Below are 21,780 nucleotides of genomic sequence, written 5' to 3' on the forward strand. Positions count from 1 at the left end.
CAGCTGCAGCCAGCTCATCACACTCTCCTGAAGTCAATTGAGACCTTTCTGTGGAAAAAGAGAAATCCCCTCATGCCTGAGCTGGCTGAGTACTGACAGGCTTTTTCACAGTCCTTGGACTGACTGCTCAGGCATGTAAACCAGCATTTCAGTCAGTGTGCTTGCTGGCATGAAAAATACCAGTGGTTTGGTGCATTTGTCTGTAAGATTGTGACTGTGCTCACAGGGGTTTTCAGATGAGGGAAGAGACGAGGATTTGACTCCATGTTTCAGAAGGCTGATTTATTATTTTATGATATATATTACATTAAAACTATACTAAAAGAATAGAAGAAAGGATTTCATCAGAAGGCTGGCTAAGAATAGAAAAGAATGAATAACAAAGGCAGCTGTCCCAGACTCTCTGTCTGTGCCAGCTGGGCTGTGATTGGCCATTAATTACAAACAACCACACGAGACCAATCACAGATGCACCTGTTGCATTCCACAGCAGCAGATAATCAATGTTTACATTTTGTGCCTGAGGCCTCTCAGCTTCTCAGGAGGAAAAAATCCTAAGGAAAGGATTTACATAAAAAGATGTCTGCGACATAAGATATAAAATAGTGTTGAGATAAAATACATCAGCCATCCTGCTGGGGTGGGATATGGGATGGGGAAGGGCTGGGCTGTTGTTGCTGACTGAGGCAGCAATAGACAAATATTTTTCCTAAGGATTTTTATTATGATGAAATTCCTGAGGATCCTGGATGCCAGCAGCCACCTGGGGCATTGCCTCTCTGGGCTCCCTCCTGGAGCACTGAATGCTTGGCCAAAACCATGAGATGAGTTTTGTTGAGCTGATCAGAGAAAATGCGTGAAGACATGGGGCTGGCAGTCCTGAACTCCTTGTTCCTGCAGAGAATTGGAGTTTTGAATGAAAATCCTCTGGGCTAAGCTTGTCTTTAAGGGAATGTTCCTTGCAGGGCTTAGTCTTTGGTGACTGAACTGTGGTTTTTTGCCATAAACTGTCATGGAGCCTTGAGACTCTGTGAAGTCAGAGGTATAAAATTTAGATAAAAATGTTCAGAAAGGAATATATTGCTTTTGCCTTCAGCAAACATAAAACAGGTGTTATAAAGTTTTAGCCACTCTTGCATTTCTACATTCCATTGTCTGTTTTTCTGAGTTATTTTTCATTAATAGAAATCTCCCCTCTTTTTAACTTAGTGCTTGAATTGAACAAAATAAAATGTCCTTGTTGTGTATGTTTGTTCTCCTTGAAGATTCAGTTCTGCTGAGCCATCTCTAGATCTAGTTAACAAAAAAAGATCAGTTTGCAGATGCCAGATTGATGAGAGTGCTATAAAAATCCTGCTTGAAGGGTAAAATGGCTGAATTTCATATGTAGATTTTGCAGTAGAGAAAAAAAAATTGGGGTTCTCCTGAACTCCCATTTGCTCTGCTCTCTGGAGCAGAAATGTCTCAAATAGGGCTGAAAATATGAATGTCAGGTAGATAAAGATGAAAGGATTTTCCAAATTGCCTGGATTACTCCTGAGGTGATAATCAGTTCATCATCTAAATGTATTTTATTCCTGTGGCCATGTTGTTCCATTAATCTTTAAATCAGGAGCACCTAATTCTAAATCCTTGGAAAACTGACAGTCTAATAAGGCCTTGAAAAAGCATCTTGGCTTTTTGCCCTTGTGGTATGAAAATATTCTTGTCTGTTTTATACCACAAGTAAATCCAAGCTCCTCTCACATCACAGGCTGAGAAATTACCCCACAACACAAACCAGGGATGTGGAGAGTGTCACAGAGCAAGCAGGGGGGCTTAAATCCCTTCTTATTTCCAGGAAGTGTGAATGAGATTTGTACCCTCTTACTTTGGCAGCTGGGAGACTCTGCCCCTTGCTGAGAGTGTCTGACCACACCAGGAATTCATAGCAAAGTCACAGTTGGAGCTTATTTACTTCTTTCTCTTATTTATTTATTTATTTTCAGGGTCCTCTCGGTGCTCCTGGTCCCAAGGGGAACCAGGTAAGTGATAACTTTTATGTCCTTGTCAGCAGAGGCATTTAAACCAAATTCCAGGGACAGCCTTTGCCAGCACAAATGGCTTTTTCTTCCACAAATGAAAATATTCTGCAGCAGAAACCAAACCCCTCTCTGGTCCCATTTTCCCTGCATTGGCACAGATGTTGCCTGTTCTGGTGGGGACTCATGGAAATGCTGTGGTACAAACACCAGGCCCTCAGTGGGTGTTTTGTAGCCACAAGGACCTGTGCAGGAGCTCCTCACATCAAATCCAAAGTCAAGTTTAGGAGTGCAGCTTTTCCTGTGCCTGATGAAGGATGTTTCACCCTAACCTCAAAGCCTGGCACCTTAATGAAATAGTTTAATCTTATACTTTTTGCTGCTCAAGGTCCATGCTTGGTTTAATCTCAGCAATGAGCTTTTGGGCCAGTTTTCATCAAATATATGGTTTTTATTAATGCATGGCTGTGTTCTTGCAGTAAGTGGAGATTTCCTAGCAAGCCTTGCTGGTTTGGTTTACCAGCATCAGTGTGGTCTGTGTTTTGCTGCTAAGGGGAAAAACCAACCTGATCTCTGTTTGTCTTGGAAAAATTCCCCTGGAAAGCCATAGAGTCACCATAACAATGTTCATGATCTGCTCCAATAGCAGAGCTCTGTGCTGAGCCAGCTCTGCCCTGGGCAGGGGTTGCAGGGATTGCAGGGGTTTGTGTCACCCAGGCAGGCTCAGGTTGCTCAGGCTGCTGCTGGTGGAGCTGAGCCCCAAAGGGCTGGGACAGGGATGCCACCAGAGCTTTGCCACCCTTGCATTGCTGTCCCAGGAGAGCAGAGGGGTGTTCCTCACCAAGAGATCATGCAGTTTGAGGGTGGGATGAAGCTGGGACCCTGCTCAGGAGGCCAAGGGAATGGGACACTCAATATTTGCCTGTGGCTGCAAGCCCTGTTTTCTGTGAGCCAGAGCAGGGGGAGCTGAAATTTCGGTTCCCTGCTTGAGGAATGCCAGTGCCAGCCTGTGGATCTTTCATGGCTCTCATCCATACAAATCCAGCCTTTCCTCCAGGTCCTAGCTTGTTGCAAAGGGCACCCAGTCTTCGTGCCAGCTGCCCTGTGCCCATGTGCCTTCACCAGCAGGGGAGCAGCTGCTGTGGAGTCCAGCTTTGGGAAGAGAGAACTTCTCCTTGCTGGAGCTGGGAGCCCCCATCTCCCCCAGGGTATCCCAGGGGATATATCCAGGCCTCAGGGGATATATCCAGGTCCTTGCTGTAGCGGTAGGTGCTGTGCTAACTCTGCTCTCTCTCTCAGGGCATTGCTGGAGCTGATGGCCTCCCAGGTGACAAAGGAGAGCTGGTAGGTGTCCTTTGTCCCTACATTCAGTACAGTTGACTCCTCAAATAACAAATGGGTGCAGAAAGCCATGGATCACTGTGGTCAGTCAGAATTAACCAAGATCTCCAGCCCTGCTGTGAAAAGAGGGCAACCCAAGCCTTGCACACATCACAGATTGGGGTTTAGATGTGCATTCTCTGAATGAGTCACTTTCTTATTTCCCTTTTCTTTCTGACAGGGTCCCTTTGGACCTCCTGGCCAAAAAGGAGAGGTAAGTGTCAGACACTGGGGGCTCATGCCCTGAAGGATTTAGGAGTAAGCATGACCATTGCTTAACTGTAGAATAAACTCTGTCTGGTGTCATTACCTAGAAGCAGGCTTTCCTCACAATCATGCTATAAAATGTATGAGAAAAATGGTGATTTCTGGCATTCAAAATACTGAAATCTGTTTGATAATTTTGCTGCAGCAAGGACTGCTCTTATCATGACCTATATATGCAGAAACACCCTTAGGATGTAAGAAATGGATCTGATCCTCCAGATCCATCCAGGAAACCTCAAGAAAATTTTAACAAACCCCCAGGAGATGACTTCCATTTTAAGTGGTTTTGATCTTTTTTATTCTTCACTCCAGCCAGGAAAAAGAGGAGAACTTGGTCCAAAAGGTGTCCAAGGACCGAATGGGACAGCTGGAGCACCAGGGATCCCAGGACATCCAGGACCCATGGGTCACCAGGGGGAGAGGGGTGTCCCTGGCATCACAGGCAAACCTGGACCTCCTGTAAGTACCTGCTGCTTCTGAGCACAGTCAGGGAGCCTGGGAAGTGAAAATATGCACTGTGGGGTTTTGGATGCTATCCAAAAAATAAGGTCCTGCATTTCAGCAGGCAAAAATAAGGCTAAATAAACCCCAGATTAAATATCTGGCCTAACATTAAAATTAATTGCTGCCATTTGAACAGCAGAGGAAGAAGGGAAGCTGTCACCTTTTGAGGAGGGAGAAGAACTCCCTGCTCTTCATGCAGGACCTTGTGCTGCTTCCCAAGCTCCTGGAAATGTGTTTTGTGTCCTGCAGCCTCTGCCAAGGCTGGTTATTGATAAGGAGGTTCCTACAAAGACAAATTCTTGTGTTAACTGCAGGGCAAAGAGGCCAGTGAACAACATATCAGAGAACTCTGTGGGGAAATGATAAATGGTGAGTATTACTGAGAGAAATCTGACTTTAATTACCAGATCAGTGGATCCTGAACATAAAATGGCTTCTGACATTTGTTAATTTTCTGTCTTCATATGAAAAAAATCACATTGACCTTTAGTGTAAGGAAATTATTCAGAAGGTCACCTTGTTGTATTCAGGAGGTCACTTTGCTGGGGATGTCTTTTGGTGTTCTAAAATTAGTATTTTTAAATGATTCATCATGGCAATGGTCAAAATGCACTGAAAGCAGCTTTGGCACGAGTGTTGTGTGAGACCTCCTGCCCTAACCTGTGTCATTCTGGGCTCCACCTCTCCTCAGTGCACCTCGTTTCCTTGCAGCAGGTCCTCAGGGGGTGTCCTTCTATATTCAAAGTGACTGTTTTGCATTTGGAGGTTACATCCCCTGTTTGGGATGAGGTTAAAGTTTATTTCAGGAAATTATTTAAGTGTAATTTGTTAGAATACTTGACATCCTTTAAAGTGGTTTTAGAAACAGGAATAATCAACCCTGCAGATTTATGATTAATATCTCTGCCTGTGGAGATGTAAAAACCCCAAAAAGCCGCAGGTAAGCAGGAAGGACAGATCCACTGTTCCCTCCTGCCAGGAGCAGTGGCAGGAAGCTCTGCCTAAGGAAAGGTGCAGATGTTGGAGGTGCAGAGTTTGGCTGTGTTTTTCAGAGCAAATTGCACTGCTGGCTGCTAACCTGAGGAAGCCCCTGGCTCCTGGGATGACGGGACGGCCGGGCCCCGCCGGGCCCCCGGGCCCCCCTGGCAGCACGGGCAGCGTGGGGCACCCTGGGCCTCGCGGGCCCCCTGGCTACAGAGGGCCAACAGGAGAGCTTGGCGACCCCGGACCCAGAGGCAAGTTAAAAGTGAAACAATTTTCTTCTCTTTTATGCCCACTGAAATGAACTGGTGCTGAATTCAGCACTGGGGAGAAGAGATCAGCCCTTGGTGGAGCTCTGGGTGGAGTTGTGCATCTTGGGCGGTGATGTTGGGAAGGATGAAAGTTTGACAAGGAAGTCTCACAGATATGGATGCTTAGCAGAAAGATTTTTAAATGTGGAGTCTGATGAAAGAATAGAGTTGGAAGCAAGTTTTGATATAGAAGAAAAGAATTGCTGAGCCAGTCTTACTCGATAACCAAGGAGGCAAAGGGTGTGTTAGTGAGAAGGGGTTTTTATGGCTTAGAGCAAAGGATAAACCCACCCCAAACAAGATGTTTTTACCAAGCAAGAAGATAGCACAGGCAAACAAGCCTGCTGATGTAGCAAGTAGAAAAAAAGTCTCAGAATTTTCCACTGCAAGAAAACTGAAAAACAACTTCTAGCTTAAACTGTAATGTACTAAATTTTAGTGATTGGAGAATAGTAACATGGTAATTATAGTGGTTATGATAGGCTTTAGGTAATAGTTAAGGTATTGATTGGTTCTGCTGTATTAAGATGCTCAGCAAGGAAAAGTATATAATGCATTGTAACCAAAAGAAAAGTATATAATGCATCGTAACCAAAACCAAAGGTTCTCCAGGCCTGCCTGCAGCTGGAGCTGACAGCTGTAGGCACAGCTCTGTCACCCACATCTTAGATAGAATAAGCTGCATTTTGGAGAGCTGCCTGCAGTCCTGCATGTGTCATTTAGGCTCTTACAGGGTGCCATGTAAGCAAAGATCCCTGCAGCACCCGGGGGATTCATTTGTAGCTCCTCCTGTTCTCTCCCCTTGGGAGCTGTTGGTGGCTCCAGCTGCAGAGCACAGCTCACTGTGGGAATTGTGTTTGTCATTGAAGGTGACCCTGGTGAAAAGGGAGACAAGGGACCTGTGGGCCAAGGGATCGATGGGCCTGATGGTGACCAAGGGCTGCAGGGTAAGTATGGGGAAGAAATACTACTACTACTACTACTACTACTACTACTACTACTACTACTACTACTACTAATAATAATAATAATTAATTAATTAATTAATTAATATAATTGAATGCTGCATGGCTGAAGTGAAGGCTGAGGAGGGACAGCTCTGCATGCTGATGGCAATAGATTATCATCATTCATTTAAAGATGTGACAACTCTGAGGCTCTCCAGATTAAGGGAAAGGATGGTGCCTGCTTCCTGGTGATTCTTTTATTAAAATACTCAAGATTAATTTATGCAAATTAATTAATATCTATTGAAAACTTGGAAGGATATTCTTTATTTTGCTCACCTGTTAAAGCAACTTTTCTAACTGGGATTACATCTGTACATTCAATAAACTGCAGGCACCAAAAGCAGGCTCTCCCTTCACAGTATTTCATAAAGCCAAAATATTTACAACCATGTTATTTTAAATTCTTCCACAAAATCTATACTATAAAATTTTATAATATTTATACCCTGTTGTCTCAGAATCTTCCATAAAATAATTAATCCATGTTAATAAACTGTGAGCTCACACAGCCAAAACATCCCTTGACCAAATTAGGGATAAAAAAATCCAAAGCATATACTCCAGATTCAGGGTAAATTTATTGAAAACACCTTGTACTCAACAGGCCATAACAAGTGTGATGTACAGACACTCAAAGTATATTAAGATCTCTAAAATCAACACATATATACAGATATTAAAAAAGAAAAGATGGAAATATTTCATGTATCTTTCCCCTCTCTTGTTTAGGACCACCTGGTGTGCCTGGAATTACTAAAAACGGCCGTGATGGTGCTCAGGGTGAACCGGGGCTGCCAGGGGATCCTGGGACTCCTGGCACTGTTGGGGCTCAGGGAACTCCAGGAATTTGTGACACGTCGGCTTGCATGGGAGCTGTTGCAGCATCAACTTCCAAAAAATCATAAACCAACAGTACAAGAAGTGAAGAAGTGACTGAATATTTAAATAAACAGTGCATTGTAAGAAAACAGAATCCTTCTAGTGCTAAAAGGACAGATGCTCCTTCTATTCTATTAAGTGGAGACTTTGACACAGTTCTATGAAAAAGAAAGCATCAGATGAAAACTTTAATTAAAGATGCTTTATGACTATCTTTTCCTCCCCCCAATTATTTCCCAGAATTTTTACTGCTAAACAACCTCACCTTTCCTTCCTCCCTTTGCTCAAGAGACCTGCAAGAGGAAGCATTGCTCCTTTTTACCATCACCCCCCCTGTACTAAGAAAGTTTGAGCCTTTTCCATTGAATTCCTTGGTGCTGCTCCCACTGACTTCAGTCCTGCAGGTTTGTGCTCTCAGACACGCTGTTAAGACACTCAGGCACCGAGCTGCCTCTTCCATCAGTGGAAATCAGGCATTTCAATATCCTGTATTTTAACATCTGAACCTTCTGGCCTAAGGAATGACCATTGCTTAAGTCTGTGCTGCCAGCTAGAAATTTTCAGATTGCACCTCAAATATTTTGGCAAGACTAGTAAACAGTAATCCTCTTGCAAGCAAATTCTGCAAAAGGAGCAATGTAAATATTTTAATTTCCAGGGAAGAATTTTTGCATATTTCCATATGATAACGAAGGAAATGAAGTAACAGCATTTTCATGACCTCTACTTCAGCTATTTGCACAGTAATTGTGATGGAACCCCACCTAAGAAAGGATGCTCTTTTAAAGTCCAGCCAAAACCACCTGTATGAACTGTTGTAAAAATAAAAGGAGATTTTTTTTAACCTTTTCTTTTTGATGTTGTAAGTGTCATTATACAAATCAAATTAACTTGGCTAAACTCCATTTTCCAGAGCTAGGTTTTACTAGTATTGTTTGGACATAAATTGCTGCAAAATTGTTCTTATCCGTGATTTAAACCAGTATTAATTTTGGTAGAACTTTTTATACTTTAAAACTTGCTAGCATCATCTATTTAAAAAAATTAATAAAGCCACTCTCAGCTCACACACAGTTCTATTTCTGTCCTATATGCCAAAGCCTATGAATGAAGCATCATATTTCTCTTTAAATATAAAAATAGTTTGTGCATTTAAATATCTACTGTGTAAAATATTCCACTTTTGGTCTAAAGTAACAACACAAGAACCTACTGGACAGTTGTGTGGCAGACATTAAAAATAGGACTGAATTTAAAAATGCCAACACCATTGCACTACTCTTTGGAGCTAATTATGTTAAATATGTATGCAAATGCAAAATTCATAATACATACAGTTTAGAAACTATGCACTTGTTCAAATAACCAATACAATATTTACATTTTAAATGGAAAAATGGGCATTATAATATGGTAACTTCAGTTTCTTTATACACTGGAAGAATGAGTTTTACATCTAGCCATTAAAATAACAGGAAGATAGAAGTTCTACAACTCTTCCAATCTGTACTGCATCATCTTTGAAAAATAAAATAAAAGCAAAAAATTAAATGAGACCCCAAAGCAGGATGACAAGCAAATTTTGTATAACTAAAGGGTTAAAATAATTAAGTTATGACATTTTCTTGTAGCTTCTGGTCCCAAAGCCCCTTGAACAGGGCAGATTCCCATTGCTGGTAGTTACCTTCCATTTCCATTTGCAATAGAGAACGTTTCCTTTAAATTCTATTTATATATATTTACAAGTTACACTTTCAAATTCCTATTCAGCATGTAAATGGAAAGAATGAAACACAGTTTGCACTACTGTCACACAATTCAGGGTGGGCAGCTCAGGCTATTTGGTCTCCATAGCTGTGCGGTTTTCCTGTGCTGGACACATTACACACGAGTCTGGTCTTCCAATTTTTAGTCTCCTGCCTGTTTTACCACAGAACACAGTCTCAAATTCCTAAAAAAAAATTAAAATACAAAAGATAAATGTTATATTTAATACAGATGTTTACTTGAGATGGATGCTTTTGTTTCATTTGTGCCTTCAATAGGAAGGAGGAGGGGCCATATCCATATCTAGACCAGAAGGTTTTCCAATATACATCCTCCTAAAATTCTTAGCAGGGCTAGAATTACCCTGGAGCTGCTACTACTGCTGAGGAGAACAAGAGTTGCTTTTAAGGCATGCAATCCTTTAACTCTGCTCACCCACTCAACACAGTGTGGGCATTAGCTATGATCCCCCTCCCTGAACAAACTAGAAGCCTGTGAAAGAGGTAGAAAACAGAGAAAATGAAGGAGGGGAGGAATAATTGAAGATGACCTTAATTTCATATTGTTGTCCAAATAGGATCATGCTCAGGAATTGTGTAACTAAAAAATTAATTTAAAAAATCTAATTTGAAAACACTGACTGAGGACAGCCTGTAATTTCTTACTAGTGACTCAAACAGCTGAAAGAAATAAAAAAAAAAAATTTAAAGGAAGGTTCAAGAATATATTGAGTCCTTCACAAACAGCATCAAGCAGAAGCTTTGCATCTCAGTTCTACATTATGACAGCTTTAAAACATTTTAATCATTTTAATCAAGACCAAAAACAAAATGAGATTTCAAACCTGCTTCAGGGAGTCGCCGTGCCTTTCCTGAATGTACTTGAGGAATGCAGTTGTCCACTGCAAAGTTGTTGCCTTGTCAGTGTCGATGGTGCAGAAGGGAACGAGGAGATTGAGCTCATCACAACAAACCCGGATCCTGCGCCTGCAGGCAAACACCCAAGGTTATCCACCACGGGCCAGAGGGAAGGGGAAATACAGAGAACAGGAAGACTACTCACATTAACCAGCAACAGACTTTGGGGACTGCTTTGTGTTTGCTACAAGCTTTGTGTATTAGATTTGTTACACACAAGTCACCTTATCTTTACAGAATGGGTGAAGTGTTTTGAAATCTCTTTTTGTTTGTTTACAGAGTGAAAACACAAAGACAACCACAATGAAACAGAGATTTTTTTTTCCCTCTAACAAACACCAAGCCCTCACCTCCTGCACTGCTATTTCTTGGAGCTAACACAAAATATGACAAGTTTCCATTTCCTCTGGATAATCAGAGTACAGCAGTAGCAGTATTTTAGGCTTCAGGAGGTGTTTCATGGCCCCTGCTCCCAGAATTACCTCCTGTCTCTCTCCAGGCGGTTGTGCCTCTCCCTCCTCTGAGCACTTCCATCCTGGGAACCACTCTGCACCTGCACACTGGAGCTGGGCTGTGCTGACTGCCAGGGGCCCTGGGCAGCTGCAGTGCTCTGGTTGTTGTCCCGGGCGTTCCGAATCTCACCGAGAGGTTTGCGATCCATGCTTGCATCCAACAGATTTATTCGGCTGCAACTTCTGTTTATGGCTTGCTTGCATAAGGTGTCTTGTTGGAAAATAAAAATGAAAAGAATGACCTATTTGTTACTCTCCCATTAACCTGAAAATACTGATCATGGAAAGTTCTTTTGGTGCTTTATTTATGTAGAATAATCTTTGAACTTTTACTGCCAGCCCACATGGATTCTTCCAGCAAGACATGTCCTGCAGAAGACCTAAGGCACTGCTTGCTATTCCAAAATCCACACAGCTTCTATTTTCTCAGAGAGCCCACTGAGATTGTGCCTGCCCTTGGTGAGCACTTGAGGCAGCCCTTAAAATGCTCTTCAGTTTGATACTGACTGGGTCTGCTGGATGAGCTTTGGGGTCAAAGAATGTACCCCTGTGCCACGGGGTTTGGTGGTGTTTGTCCAAAGGCTGGACTCAGTGATCTTGGAGGTCTTTTCCAACCTTAATGATTCTATGATTCTAAAGAAACCAGCTGCTGACCCAAGGCCCAGATTTTCAAAGGTACTTTGTAACCTCAAGTCTCCTCATTTCAACCAAGAAGTGCTAAACAATTTTGAAAGTACAGCTAAACTTATAGATGTTGAACCTCCTTGGAGAAATCTAGCCCCATGTTGCCTGTAGAGCATTTTTGCCACAAAAACCTCACCTCCCACATTCACCAAAATCATATTAATTCCAGAAAAGAATTCAGAAAAAAAAAATTACATTTGAAGACCAAGAGAAAACTAAGTGAAAAGAAGATAAATGCTTTACCTCCAACTTTAATCCAAACTTCCTCAGGCAAAGCTTTATTTATAGCACCTACTGTCTGTTTCGTGGATTCAACTTCCTGATAGAGAAAAGGGAATGTTTTGGGTATCCCAAGGTCTTGATGTTTGGCAGCTTCCAAAATAGTGCAAGATGTTCCACAGGTCTGTGAAAACAAAAGGAAACACTTACAGAACTATATACATTAAAACAAAAGAGACTATTGTGATATCTTTCTGTTAGCTTCTTAAATTACTTCTTCAGGCAGAACAAATCCCAAATACACACAGCCGTGGGGTTTTGACAGTGGTGAATTTTGGGGATACCTCTGACATTTCTCAGTGCCACGCTATTACTTTTGCTTCAGAGGTTACTGCAAGTTGTGGAGAGGGAAATATCTTTGTCACCAAAATGAATTAAAAAGAAAGGAACTACAGAAAATGGTCTCTTTGTTGTCTTGCACAGATGAAAAACTGATAAACTCTAAGAAAAAAAGAGATCTGATGGCCTACTGCTCATTACTGGGATACAAGTAATTACAAATGTCACAAAAGTGACTGGTTTGAGTTAAAGATTAATAAATAAATTGCATTACAGATCATTCTGATCATCCCTATTCAAACCCAGCCACACTCTATCACAAACCTTCAGAATTGTACCACACCCAGGAAGTTAACACTATCAGCATTGGAACACGCAGAGGAGAGTTACCTGTGCTTGGGAAGGGTTAGCACTTCCAGCAGCAGAACATGCATTCATGGTAAAGAACGGGTAAGTGAATGGTAAGGAATGTGTGGCAGGTGCAGCCTTATTTTTCCCTAGTGCAGCACACCTGTTCCCTTGCTGGTGAAGAGGAACACCCACCACTTCTGAGGGCTGGCGGATCAATGTCACTAAACTTCAGACAAAAACAAACAAACAGAAAACATACCAGGCTGACTGCTTGGAAATGAGTGCAGAAATAAAGTACAGCTACAAATATTCTAGAAACTATCACCAAGAAACCACTTTCATTTACTGTAAACAGAAATCACTGTTATTGCTATATTGCCCACTTCAGGGGCCAAATAAAAGAAAAGAAAAATCAGCCAAGGAGGTATTTTATTCTGTGCAATAACAAGGTGCTTCATGCCTCAATAAAACATTTTGTCAGCACATTAAGATAGGTACAGGGCTAGGTTGTAAAACAATAGTTTTGCTCCAGTTTTCCCCATAGTCAGGCCTCCACATTATAACCCCAATCTATCACCACCATTATTATTTTTTTATTATTATTATCAAAAATCTACTTTGCTTTTAGCAAGCTGCATATTAAAATCAGGTCATGTTCTCTCACCTTTATTTACAGTACATGTTATCAAGAATAAAGTCATAAAGTAATTAATTTTGGAACTCCATGCTGTACCATTAATGCAATAAACAGAGGGGCCTAAGCTGAGCTCAGTGGAGTCGCAGCCACGTTTGATGGCACAGTTTAACAAAGCCCAACCCATCTTTGTCATATATTAAAACAAGCACTATTCACAGGTTTCACTTAGCAAATCACTTTTGAACTACATGATACATAGTTTAACAACATAAACTAAAAGTAATTGCAACACACTTGTTAAGAGTTACTCCAGATTCTTGGGGTTCTTGACATCTGGGGTTTTCTGTCGGGCTGCTGTTGAATCTGTCTTCCAACCGAGCTCTGACTGCAGGTTTAGATCTAACCTCTGGTGCCAGTGCCGAATTTTCAACAAATATGTTTTCCTTATTCTCCCCCAAGAAATTTTCACCCTGTTTAGCTTTTGCTACACTGCATCCCGAGGCTTCTACAGAGCTACTACTGTTGGGCGCTTTCTCTCTCTGGTTCCCAGGGAGGTTGGACTCGCTAAGTAACATCATCCTGAGCTCCTGGAGGTCAGCGTAGCCCAGGTGCGGGTTAGAACTCGGCCAGTAGCTGTCACAAGGCAACCCTGACTGACAGGTCACTGGGCAGACCGACTGGTTCCCAGAGCTGTTGGATGAGCCCCCGTCCTGACTGGTGCTGGGGGAGGGCTGCTGCAGAGGGGGGTCTGCAGAGGGGCCAGGCGAGGAGAAAGCGCTGAGCCTGGCTTCCACTTCACCTTCGCTACTCTGCGCCTCCGTGTGCGAGCAAAGTATGTGCTGCAGCTGGGTGTACTCAATGTCCATCATCTCCACCAGGCTGGCCTCGGGGGTGGCGAAGCCAAGGTTTTGCTCACCAAAGGAACTGTCACTTGAGCCTCCAGGTCCGACAGCAACGGGAGCGGGGTCAGGAACACTAGCTGGGCTCTGAGGAATGGTCTGAGGCTCCTCGGGGGCTGATCCTGACATGGCTACAGCAAACCTAATCAGTTACCAATGTCCCTTTCAACAGAAAACCATAAAACCTTCAACAATTGTCAGTACTATCCATTAAAAAAACCCAAAGGCAGAAAAAATTGCACTTAACACTGATTGGCGAGGTAACAGAGTGGGGACCAAGCTGCCGCTGGCGGGGTACCTGACACCCTGACCATGTCTCCCCCCCCGGGTGAGACCCTCCCTCCCCCTCCAGCACCGCTGCTCACGACAAACGGCCTTCACCTGTCCCCGCCCCGGCCTCGGCGGGGAGGCTGCGGGCACTCTGCGGCCTGGCACCCCCTGAGACAGCGCCCGGACGGCGGCGGGGCAGCCCGGGCGGGCGGGAGCGGGGCCCCCGCGGCCGGGGGGAGCCGTGGGGAGCCGGGGCGGGCAGGGCCGGGCGGGGCCGGGCGGGGCGGGGGCGGGAGGGGACGCGCGGGCCCTCAGCCCGGCCGAGCGCTGCCCGAGCGCGCCGCGCGCCGCCGCCAACGGCTGCGCGTAACCGCCGCCCGCGCGCGGGGCCGCGCGCGCCACGCCCCGCCCCTGAGGCGGACCGGCCCCGCCCCCGCCCGCCCCCTCAGGGCTGAAACTGACCCGGAGCGCAGCCCGGCGGTAATAATATGGGGGCAGCGGTGTTGTGAGGAGATAAGGGAAAAGAATGTGAGGTGTAGTGTGTGTTTACAGACGTTTTCTAGTTCTGGACACACTGCTTTAGCTGATTTGCGGTGCTTGGCTGGGTACACGTTGTTATGCTAAATTTTAAATAATTAAACCTATTGGCTGTTTTACCTACGGCCAAACTCTGTTACTTGGCTTTGTCGCTAACGGAAAGCTCACAGAGAGCAACGGCCGGGGCTCGGCTGCGCTGAGGGAACTGCCCCACCTGCACCAACAGCATCACCAGCGGCACGGCGCAGGCAGACTTGTGCAAAAAGGAAAAGGCAACAAAACCAGCTGGGTTAACGGGAAAAACCAGCTGGATCGACGGGACAAACCAGCTGGATTAACGGGAATCGCTTGTCATTCCACACGAGGGGCCTTGAGGCCGCCCCAGCCCCGCAGGGAGACCCCGAGCGGGGCAGTGAAGGTTCCCCGGCCCATCCCGTCCCGGGGTCCCGATGGGAAAAGTGAGAGGGAAAAAAAGTCCCAAGGCAGTGTGCACTGACATTTCCCTGAAATGCAGCCACAGTCCGACCGTCTCACTCGTGACTTCCCTCTAGACGCAAATCCAGGAACTTTAAAAGCAGTTTTGTGCACACTGAACTCAATATACACTTTCCTACTTGTCTAATCCTCTTCCACACTCCCCTTTTACAATACTCACAGTTGGAGTAGTACAGCCTTTTGTAGAAATAATATTTCTGCTTATATTGTTCTAGACTTTGCAGGGGGGTTTGCAAAGAAAAAGATTTATCAAAATACTCTTTGTAATGTTAGCTTAGTACAAACATAGACAAAAGCTCAAAATAGTGAGTTCTTTCATGTTAATCAAAAGTTTGGGCAAAGCCAGAGAATTGTTTTTCTCTTTCTTGCAATGCAGGACAATCATTCAGTGCCATTTTTAGTCTCTGTAAATTGAGTTAAATTGTTATGTGGGTTTCAGCCTGGTTTTTACCACCTGCTGTAGTGGAGGATACAGGAACCCTGCTGCAAAATCCAGCTCCAGCTGATTGTTAGCTACATAAAGCTGTGGCTTAACAAAGTCACTGGAGCCTATGCTGTTGATTTTTTTTCCACTTGATCTCTGTGAGGATGGATTTACCAATCCTAAAGCATAAACAGATCCCCCAGACTACTAAAGGAGAATCTCCTAAAAGATGAAAAGCCACACACCTATTTCATAAGAATGTAAAGCCAAGAAAATCATAAATGGTGTGACCTGAATTAATACTTTTTCTTTTCTTCAGATTTTTTGATGTAAAAATCTTTAAATTCCAAGCATTCTGATTAAAATGTAAAAAAACCCCTTCAAAATACAGGGGATCCCTTAGAGAAAGAATCAATCATGAGCACAGATTTTTACTATTTTTAGAGGGCCCACAATCAAACATTGCTGTGATATCCTGCAAAATGTCTGTCATTAAACTACAAGGAAACAAAACCCCTGTGCCATCAGTCTCTTGTGGTTTGTTGAGAAATAGCAAAATGTAGAAAATAATGTACACATACACATTTAAGAAATGGACAACAGCTCTCTGTAGGTGTTTATTCTACTTACAGTAACAAAAACCTGTGAAGTCCCATATTTTAATGTACAGTGATATATTTTGCCATATAAAATACAATTTACAGAAATTTCTATCAAGTAAACCTAAACAAACACACATTTTGCATACTTTTATGTATGTCTTTAAATTAGAAACATCTCATTAAGAAAAAAAATCTTACACCGTAGTTGATGTTTGCATTTAATACGATTTCTTTGCATGTTACCGTTTTCCCTCGGGTTCAGGACACAGATGATCATTTCAGCCCCCAAATCCTGGATGTACAAGGACCTCAAGGATGCACAATGTGACAGTGGTGACACATATGCTACCTGTAATTTAGTCCTCAAGATGCAAAATGTTTACAGGAATCTGATTTTATATTTCCAAATCTATCTTAGCAAAATACCAAAATATTTACCCAGCGGTCAGTTTACACATTCAAATAAACTAGTGGGGTTTTATTTCACACTTTAGAATTACGTGTTTGAGGACTACATGGGAAGTAGCAATGTGATGTATTTCACCATGAAAAATGTCCCTCTTCAATCACAACATGATGTACCACCATAATTTAAATTTTAATGCAGCTGTGCCTTTTTCAGTGGAGAGTTTTATATACACTGCCAGCCTAAGTAGGGCCTAACAAAAGAACAGTATCATTTATTTTTTTAAGAGCCCTTTTAGAATGAAAGAGCACTTCTGTAATGAAAAGTTCAATCAAATTGGGACATTTCTTAAATATGTGGAAAAATTCTGCAAAGCCTAAACAAAACCAAAAAATGCTCCACTAAATCAGTTCAATTGAAGTAACAGATTTAGTGGCCTATTTAACCAAATGCTCTCTCTTCTTTTGGTTTACCACTTTTCAAAATAAATGTCTGATGTTTTTATAAGTTTTGCTGGTTATAAAGGTGCTACTCTTGTATTTTCTTTAATGACAGATTTGTAAACATGGGATATTTAAAACCTCATGAAAAATAACTAAGTATGACTTGTTTCTTTGCTGTACACTTAACAGATGGATTCCAGACCCAAAATACATGTATATAAAAGGAAGATAGTGCACTTTAAGCTTATAACATTCCATTTTCAAATCCTCCATCAGTCACAAGTAATTATTAACACTGTTCTTTTGCAGCTTTTTCCTAAACACATGACCCTTCCATTGTAAAAGAAACATGACACCAACATTTTTAGTGTGTGCTGTAGGAACAATTTTGACACCAAAATACCACGTAACTGAGATGTAAAGATATGGCTCCTCAGGTCTGGATTAAATTCTCCTATAAAATTACAATTCAAGTTACTGGAAAACATAACTTTATAATCTTAAAAAGCAATATGCTCTTCTTAGACTTTTTCCATTTCTGTACTGTAAATGGAAACTTTAAGATAAAGATGCAAGTAGAAAAAACAAAATTTCAGTACAGTTAACGTTGTGAATCTTTATAAGAAAAACATTATGCACAAAATGCAGCAAGTGAAAGTCCAATATGTTCTTGCTTTTCATCTATCTGATTATTTTCATTCACAGTTGTTCAAAAATTGCTTGTCAGAACATTGGGTAAGGCTAGTTTTACAACAGAATTTTTTAAAAGGTGAGAATATGTACAGTATTTACAGATGTGCAGTCCTTGCTGTGTTGCCAAAGTGTATTATTTGCGGGAAGTATCAGTCACAGCTCTATGACTGGTTGCTGGAAGATGAAGCTTCAGTTTCCACTGGTTTCTGAGTTTCCTTCGGTGTTTCTGGCTTTGTCTCTTTACCAGTTTCCTTACTCTTACTCCTATCCTTGCGATCTTTCCCTCTTTCCCTGTCGCGATCTCGATCTCTGTCCCGATCCCTTTCCTTTTCCCGGCTCCGATCCCGGTCCCTGTCTTTCTCTCTGTCGCGATCCCTGTCTCTGCTTCTCGATCGCTCTCTATCACGTCTTCGATAAGAGTCCCTATCTCTGTTTCTTGTCCTATCTCGGTCTCTGCTTCTTTCCCAGTCCTTACCCCGCTCTGAATCCTTGTCTCTATCTTTGTTTTGGCTCCTATCTCTATTTTTATCCCATTCCTTCTCTCTGTGTCTCTCCCAGTCCCTGTCTCTGTTCCAGTTTCTGCCACGGTCTCTTTCCCAAGGTCTGCCGTGTTCTCGATCCCTTCGTCTTTCCTCAAAGCCTCTACCTTGGCGATTATCTCCTTGTTGAAGCTCTTGCTGATCCAAACCCTTATCTTTATTTCCCCCCTCATATCTCTCTCTCTGTCTGCCCTCAAATGTCTGGCCTCTATAGTCAGGATTTTTGCCTTCTCGGAAGTCAGACGTGGGCCACTGTCCTTCCGACTCAGGTCCTTGTCCAGACATATTGGAAAGAGATGCAGATGGTCCACCTTCCTCCCACATCTCTTTTCTGTGAGACGGATGGCTTGGAAGGTCCAGGAGTGGTCTTGGGGGTGGTTTCATACCTTGTGGTGACTGACCCTGGTAATGAAATCTAGAAGGAGGTTCATCTTCTTCTGGAAACATTGGAGGTGTGCCTCCTCTTGGTCCTCCAAACTGATGTGGTCCTGGACCTCTCTGGTTGGAAAATCTGGGTGGTGGGCTCCCTCTCCGTTCTTCATATGGCTGTGGCAAAAGTCCCCTTGGACCAGGCATATGATTTGGAGCTGGACCTCTCTGCCCTTCAAATTGATTTGGGTGAGGTCCCCTTGGTCCCCCAAAATGACCTGGGGCTGGACCTCTTGGCCCTCCAAACTGAGGGCCTCCTCTCTGTCCTTTAAACTGACCTGGAGGGGGTCGTCTTTGACCTCCATAAGGAAAGGGCGAAGGTCCTCTGTTTCCCATATACTGGGGGGAATCTGGTCCTTCAAACTGTCCTGGAGGCCCCATCATTTCATCATATTGGGAATCTGAGAATTCCATTTGTTCCATGTGAGGGTCCCTATGATCTTCAAAATGAGATGGTGACATTCCTCTTGGACCACCATGATAAGAAGGAGCCGGGCCCCTATTATCACCAAAAATAGGTGGGCCATGCTGTGCAGAAAATAAGGAGGGAATGGGACCCTTCTGACCTCCAAATCTTCCAGACTGAGGTCCTCTTTGCCCATCGTTATTTGGAAAACCGTGCTCTTCAGAGAACTGTGGTGCTGGCCCTCTAAAATTAGGTCCATGAGGTCCTCCAGGTGCGTTGAGCATCATTGGAGGTCCCTCTTTCTGTCCAGACATAGAAAACGCTCGGTTTTCCTCAAAGTGCTGTGGGGGAGGTCCACCCTCACTCTGAGCTGGTACAGATTCAGTTTGTTCTACAAACTGATGAGACCGAGGATTTCTTTGTTCATCATATTGCACTGATGAAAGACCCATCTCTGGTTCAAAGTGTCCAGCTGCCTTTTCCTGCTGAGGAAACATTGTATTTGAGAAGGAATCCCTTCCCATTGCTTCCTTTGGCTCATTTGACCATGACACTTGATGCATATCTTGCAAAGATGGGCTGTCATTTGATGTGGAGAAATTAGGCTGAAAAGATGTACTTGGTGGGGTTGGAAGCAGCACTTTACGTATGGGTTTGGAAGCAGAAGGATCTCCAGAAGCTGACTGACTCAAGTTTTCCAAAGTAACTTGAATGGTGTGTTCAAATTTGCTGTTAGATGTCTCTTTCTGGGGCATCGTAGATGTCTGTTCACTTGAAACCCAATTATCAGCAGTAAAACCAGGTGGAGCAGTGGAAATTAAAGCATTATCTTCCTTACCAACTGAAGTCTGCAAAGCATTTGGAAAACTTGCTGGAGCAACTTCTCTTGTGGCTATCTCATTCTGTACTACCTGTGGCTTGATTCGAGAATCAGCACTGTCATTCTCTGTCACCATCCTTCGAGCCTGTCGAGGATCTCTGTTCTGCCTTGGGTCACAGCTCTGGTTTAAAACTTGTGCTTGCTGATTTAAAGATGAAGGTAAATCTACTTTTTGTGTAGCTTGCTGGTCTTGATGGAATAATTCAGGCTTCATTAGGGAAGCTTTTGCTGGTGGAGGTGACATTAAAGCATCAGACACAGAAAAGTGAGCCATTGAAACACCAACAGCTGCTCTTTGTTGTCTGAGGGCTTCTTCTTGTTCCTCTAGCTGCCTTTTCTGTTCTTCTATTTGTTTGTTTAATTCTTCCAACATTTTCTGCTGTTCTACCAAGGAGGAGGATGCAGATAAATCAGACACAAATGAAGCAGATGCTTCTGAAGAACTGCTTTTACTGTCTGTATACATTTTGTTGGGCAAATCATCAACAGTAACTTTTGCTTCTTCCAAGATAGTTTCATCCTCTGGATCATAGGCTTCATCCTCTAGTTCTGCTGTAGTAGATGGCTTTTCCACGCTGTAGCGTTTGTCACTCTCACCAGTCTGTGTTTCAAAGGCTTTCTCTGGACCATATTCTTCCTCAGGATCGTAAGGTCTGTCATCCTCCTCCTCCTCTATGGCTTTGTCCTTGGACATCTGCCCGAACTGCTGCACAATGGGGTCCAGCAGAGGAACCGCTGACATCCCGCTATCTGCTGCAGCTTGACTTTCCTGACTGGAAGACTGAAGAGTTCCAGAATCTTTGGCAAGAGGCTCAAAAGTTTTCTTTTTCCCAAAGAGGGTCTGCAGGATGTGCTCTAGAGGCGTGGCGGTTTTTGCGGATGAGGAGTGTGTGGCAGCGGTGCTTGCAGGAGCAGCTGTTGAAATCGGTGGGGTCACAGTGGTCGTGGGGCCACTTTTAATGGAGGACAGTATTTTCAATACTGAAGGTGTCACTGCCGAGGTGTCTGGAACAGGAGGTGGGGGTGGAGGTGGAGGAGGAGATCCAGGTGGTGTTGTACTCATGGTGGAGTCTCCTGAATAAAGTGAGTATTTTGGAGTTTTCTTCTCTTGTGAAGCTGGAGGCCCTTTAGAGAACAGGGACGGTTCAGCTTCCTCATGTGCTTGAATTCTGCTTCGCTTCTCCTCCATTTTTTCTGTCTCAGTGGCAGGACGTTTCCCTTTCTGACAGATAACCAACCCAAGGATTAAATTTGGCCGAGATGATTCAAGACCTGAAAGAGAACACAAAGATTGTATATGTAAAAATCTGATTTTTAATGATGCTTTCGGTAGAAAACTATTATTCTACAAAGTGGCAAGTACAAAAGATATAAAGGTAACAGTTTTCTAAATTCCATCAGACCTATTAACAATTTTCATTAGTCCACAAGCATATGCATTTGTATTTCTTACTTTTTATATGTATTTATATATAAGTTTAAAAGTTTAAATTCCTTCAACATCTTTAATAAAGGGTGGTAGCACCAGGCATCGTTGTTAAAGTGTTTCTGCAAAAGTTCAAACCCAAGCTAACTGTTATTTTTGTATCTTTACTTTGTTTCTACTGTTCAACTACCCCCAGCTCTCCTCCTGAAAAAGCAAATATTTACATTTAGTTTGCAAATATACACAGAGATACTGAAAAGTGAGAAAACTTGGACTAAACATTGCTATATTGTCATATAATCTGTGCTAAAAGTCCACATTGACACCAATCTATAAACATTTTGTCTGTCTCCAAGTTAAACAAACACCAATAATGGCAAAACAGAACACATCAAACAGTGGAAACAATGTTAAAAAGCTGGCAATTACTCCCAGTTTGTTGTGTTTTTTTCCAGCCAGAAATTATTTTAAGAGGCGGGAGAAGCAGGGAAACTGCAGTTGTCCCAAACAAGCCCAGGAGAGGCGTTTGGTTGGGCCAGCACCTGGTGTGGG

General features: G+C 43.1%; 3 protein-coding genes across 3 annotated transcripts in view; 1 reads left to right on the forward strand and 2 right to left on the reverse strand.

Annotated features, from left to right (window-relative positions):
- Positions 1-7,689, forward strand: part of COL9A3 (collagen type IX alpha 3 chain) — a 36,152-nt gene extending 28,463 nt beyond the window's left edge. Inside the window, exons 24-31 of the mRNA XM_054274887.1 lie at positions 1,989-2,024; positions 3,321-3,365; positions 3,583-3,615; positions 3,981-4,127; positions 4,487-4,541; positions 5,225-5,407; positions 6,334-6,411; positions 7,204-7,689. Coding sequence (XP_054130862.1) covers positions 1,989-2,024; positions 3,321-3,365; positions 3,583-3,615; positions 3,981-4,127; positions 4,487-4,541; positions 5,225-5,407; positions 6,334-6,411; positions 7,204-7,379 — 753 coding nt within the window. The 3' untranslated portion in view covers positions 7,380-7,689. The remainder of the gene's footprint in view (positions 1-1,988; positions 2,025-3,320; positions 3,366-3,582; positions 3,616-3,980; positions 4,128-4,486; positions 4,542-5,224; positions 5,408-6,333; positions 6,412-7,203) is intronic.
- An 8-nt stretch (positions 7,690-7,697) lies between these two features.
- On the reverse strand, positions 7,698-13,938 carry TCFL5 (transcription factor like 5). Its single transcript, XM_054274812.1, has 6 exons — positions 13,074-13,938; positions 12,182-12,368; positions 11,477-11,636; positions 10,520-10,760; positions 9,965-10,106; positions 7,698-9,304 (listed from the first exon to the last, which is right to left on the reverse strand). Exons 1-6 carry the CDS (start codon positions 13,805-13,807, stop codon positions 9,191-9,193), a joined length of 1,578 nt encoding a protein of 525 aa, XP_054130787.1. The 5' UTR covers positions 13,808-13,938; the 3' UTR covers positions 7,698-9,190.
- A 2,544-nt stretch (positions 13,939-16,482) lies between these two features.
- DIDO1 (death inducer-obliterator 1) overlaps positions 16,483-21,780 on the reverse strand; it is a 46,935-nt gene continuing 41,637 nt past the window's right edge. The window contains exon 17 of the mRNA XM_054274807.1: positions 16,483-21,074. Within this exon, the coding sequence (XP_054130782.1) occupies positions 17,710-21,074 (3,365 nt within the window). The 3' untranslated portion in view covers positions 16,483-17,709. The remainder of the gene's footprint in view (positions 21,075-21,780) is intronic.

This window comes from Melozone crissalis, unplaced genomic scaffold (assembly GCF_028551555.1).
Source record: "Melozone crissalis strain CALT ecotype California unplaced genomic scaffold, PUWL_Pcris_2 ptg000017l_1, whole genome shotgun sequence".
In the NCBI taxonomy this organism is placed as follows: Eukaryota; Metazoa; Chordata; class Aves; order Passeriformes; family Passerellidae; genus Melozone; species Melozone crissalis.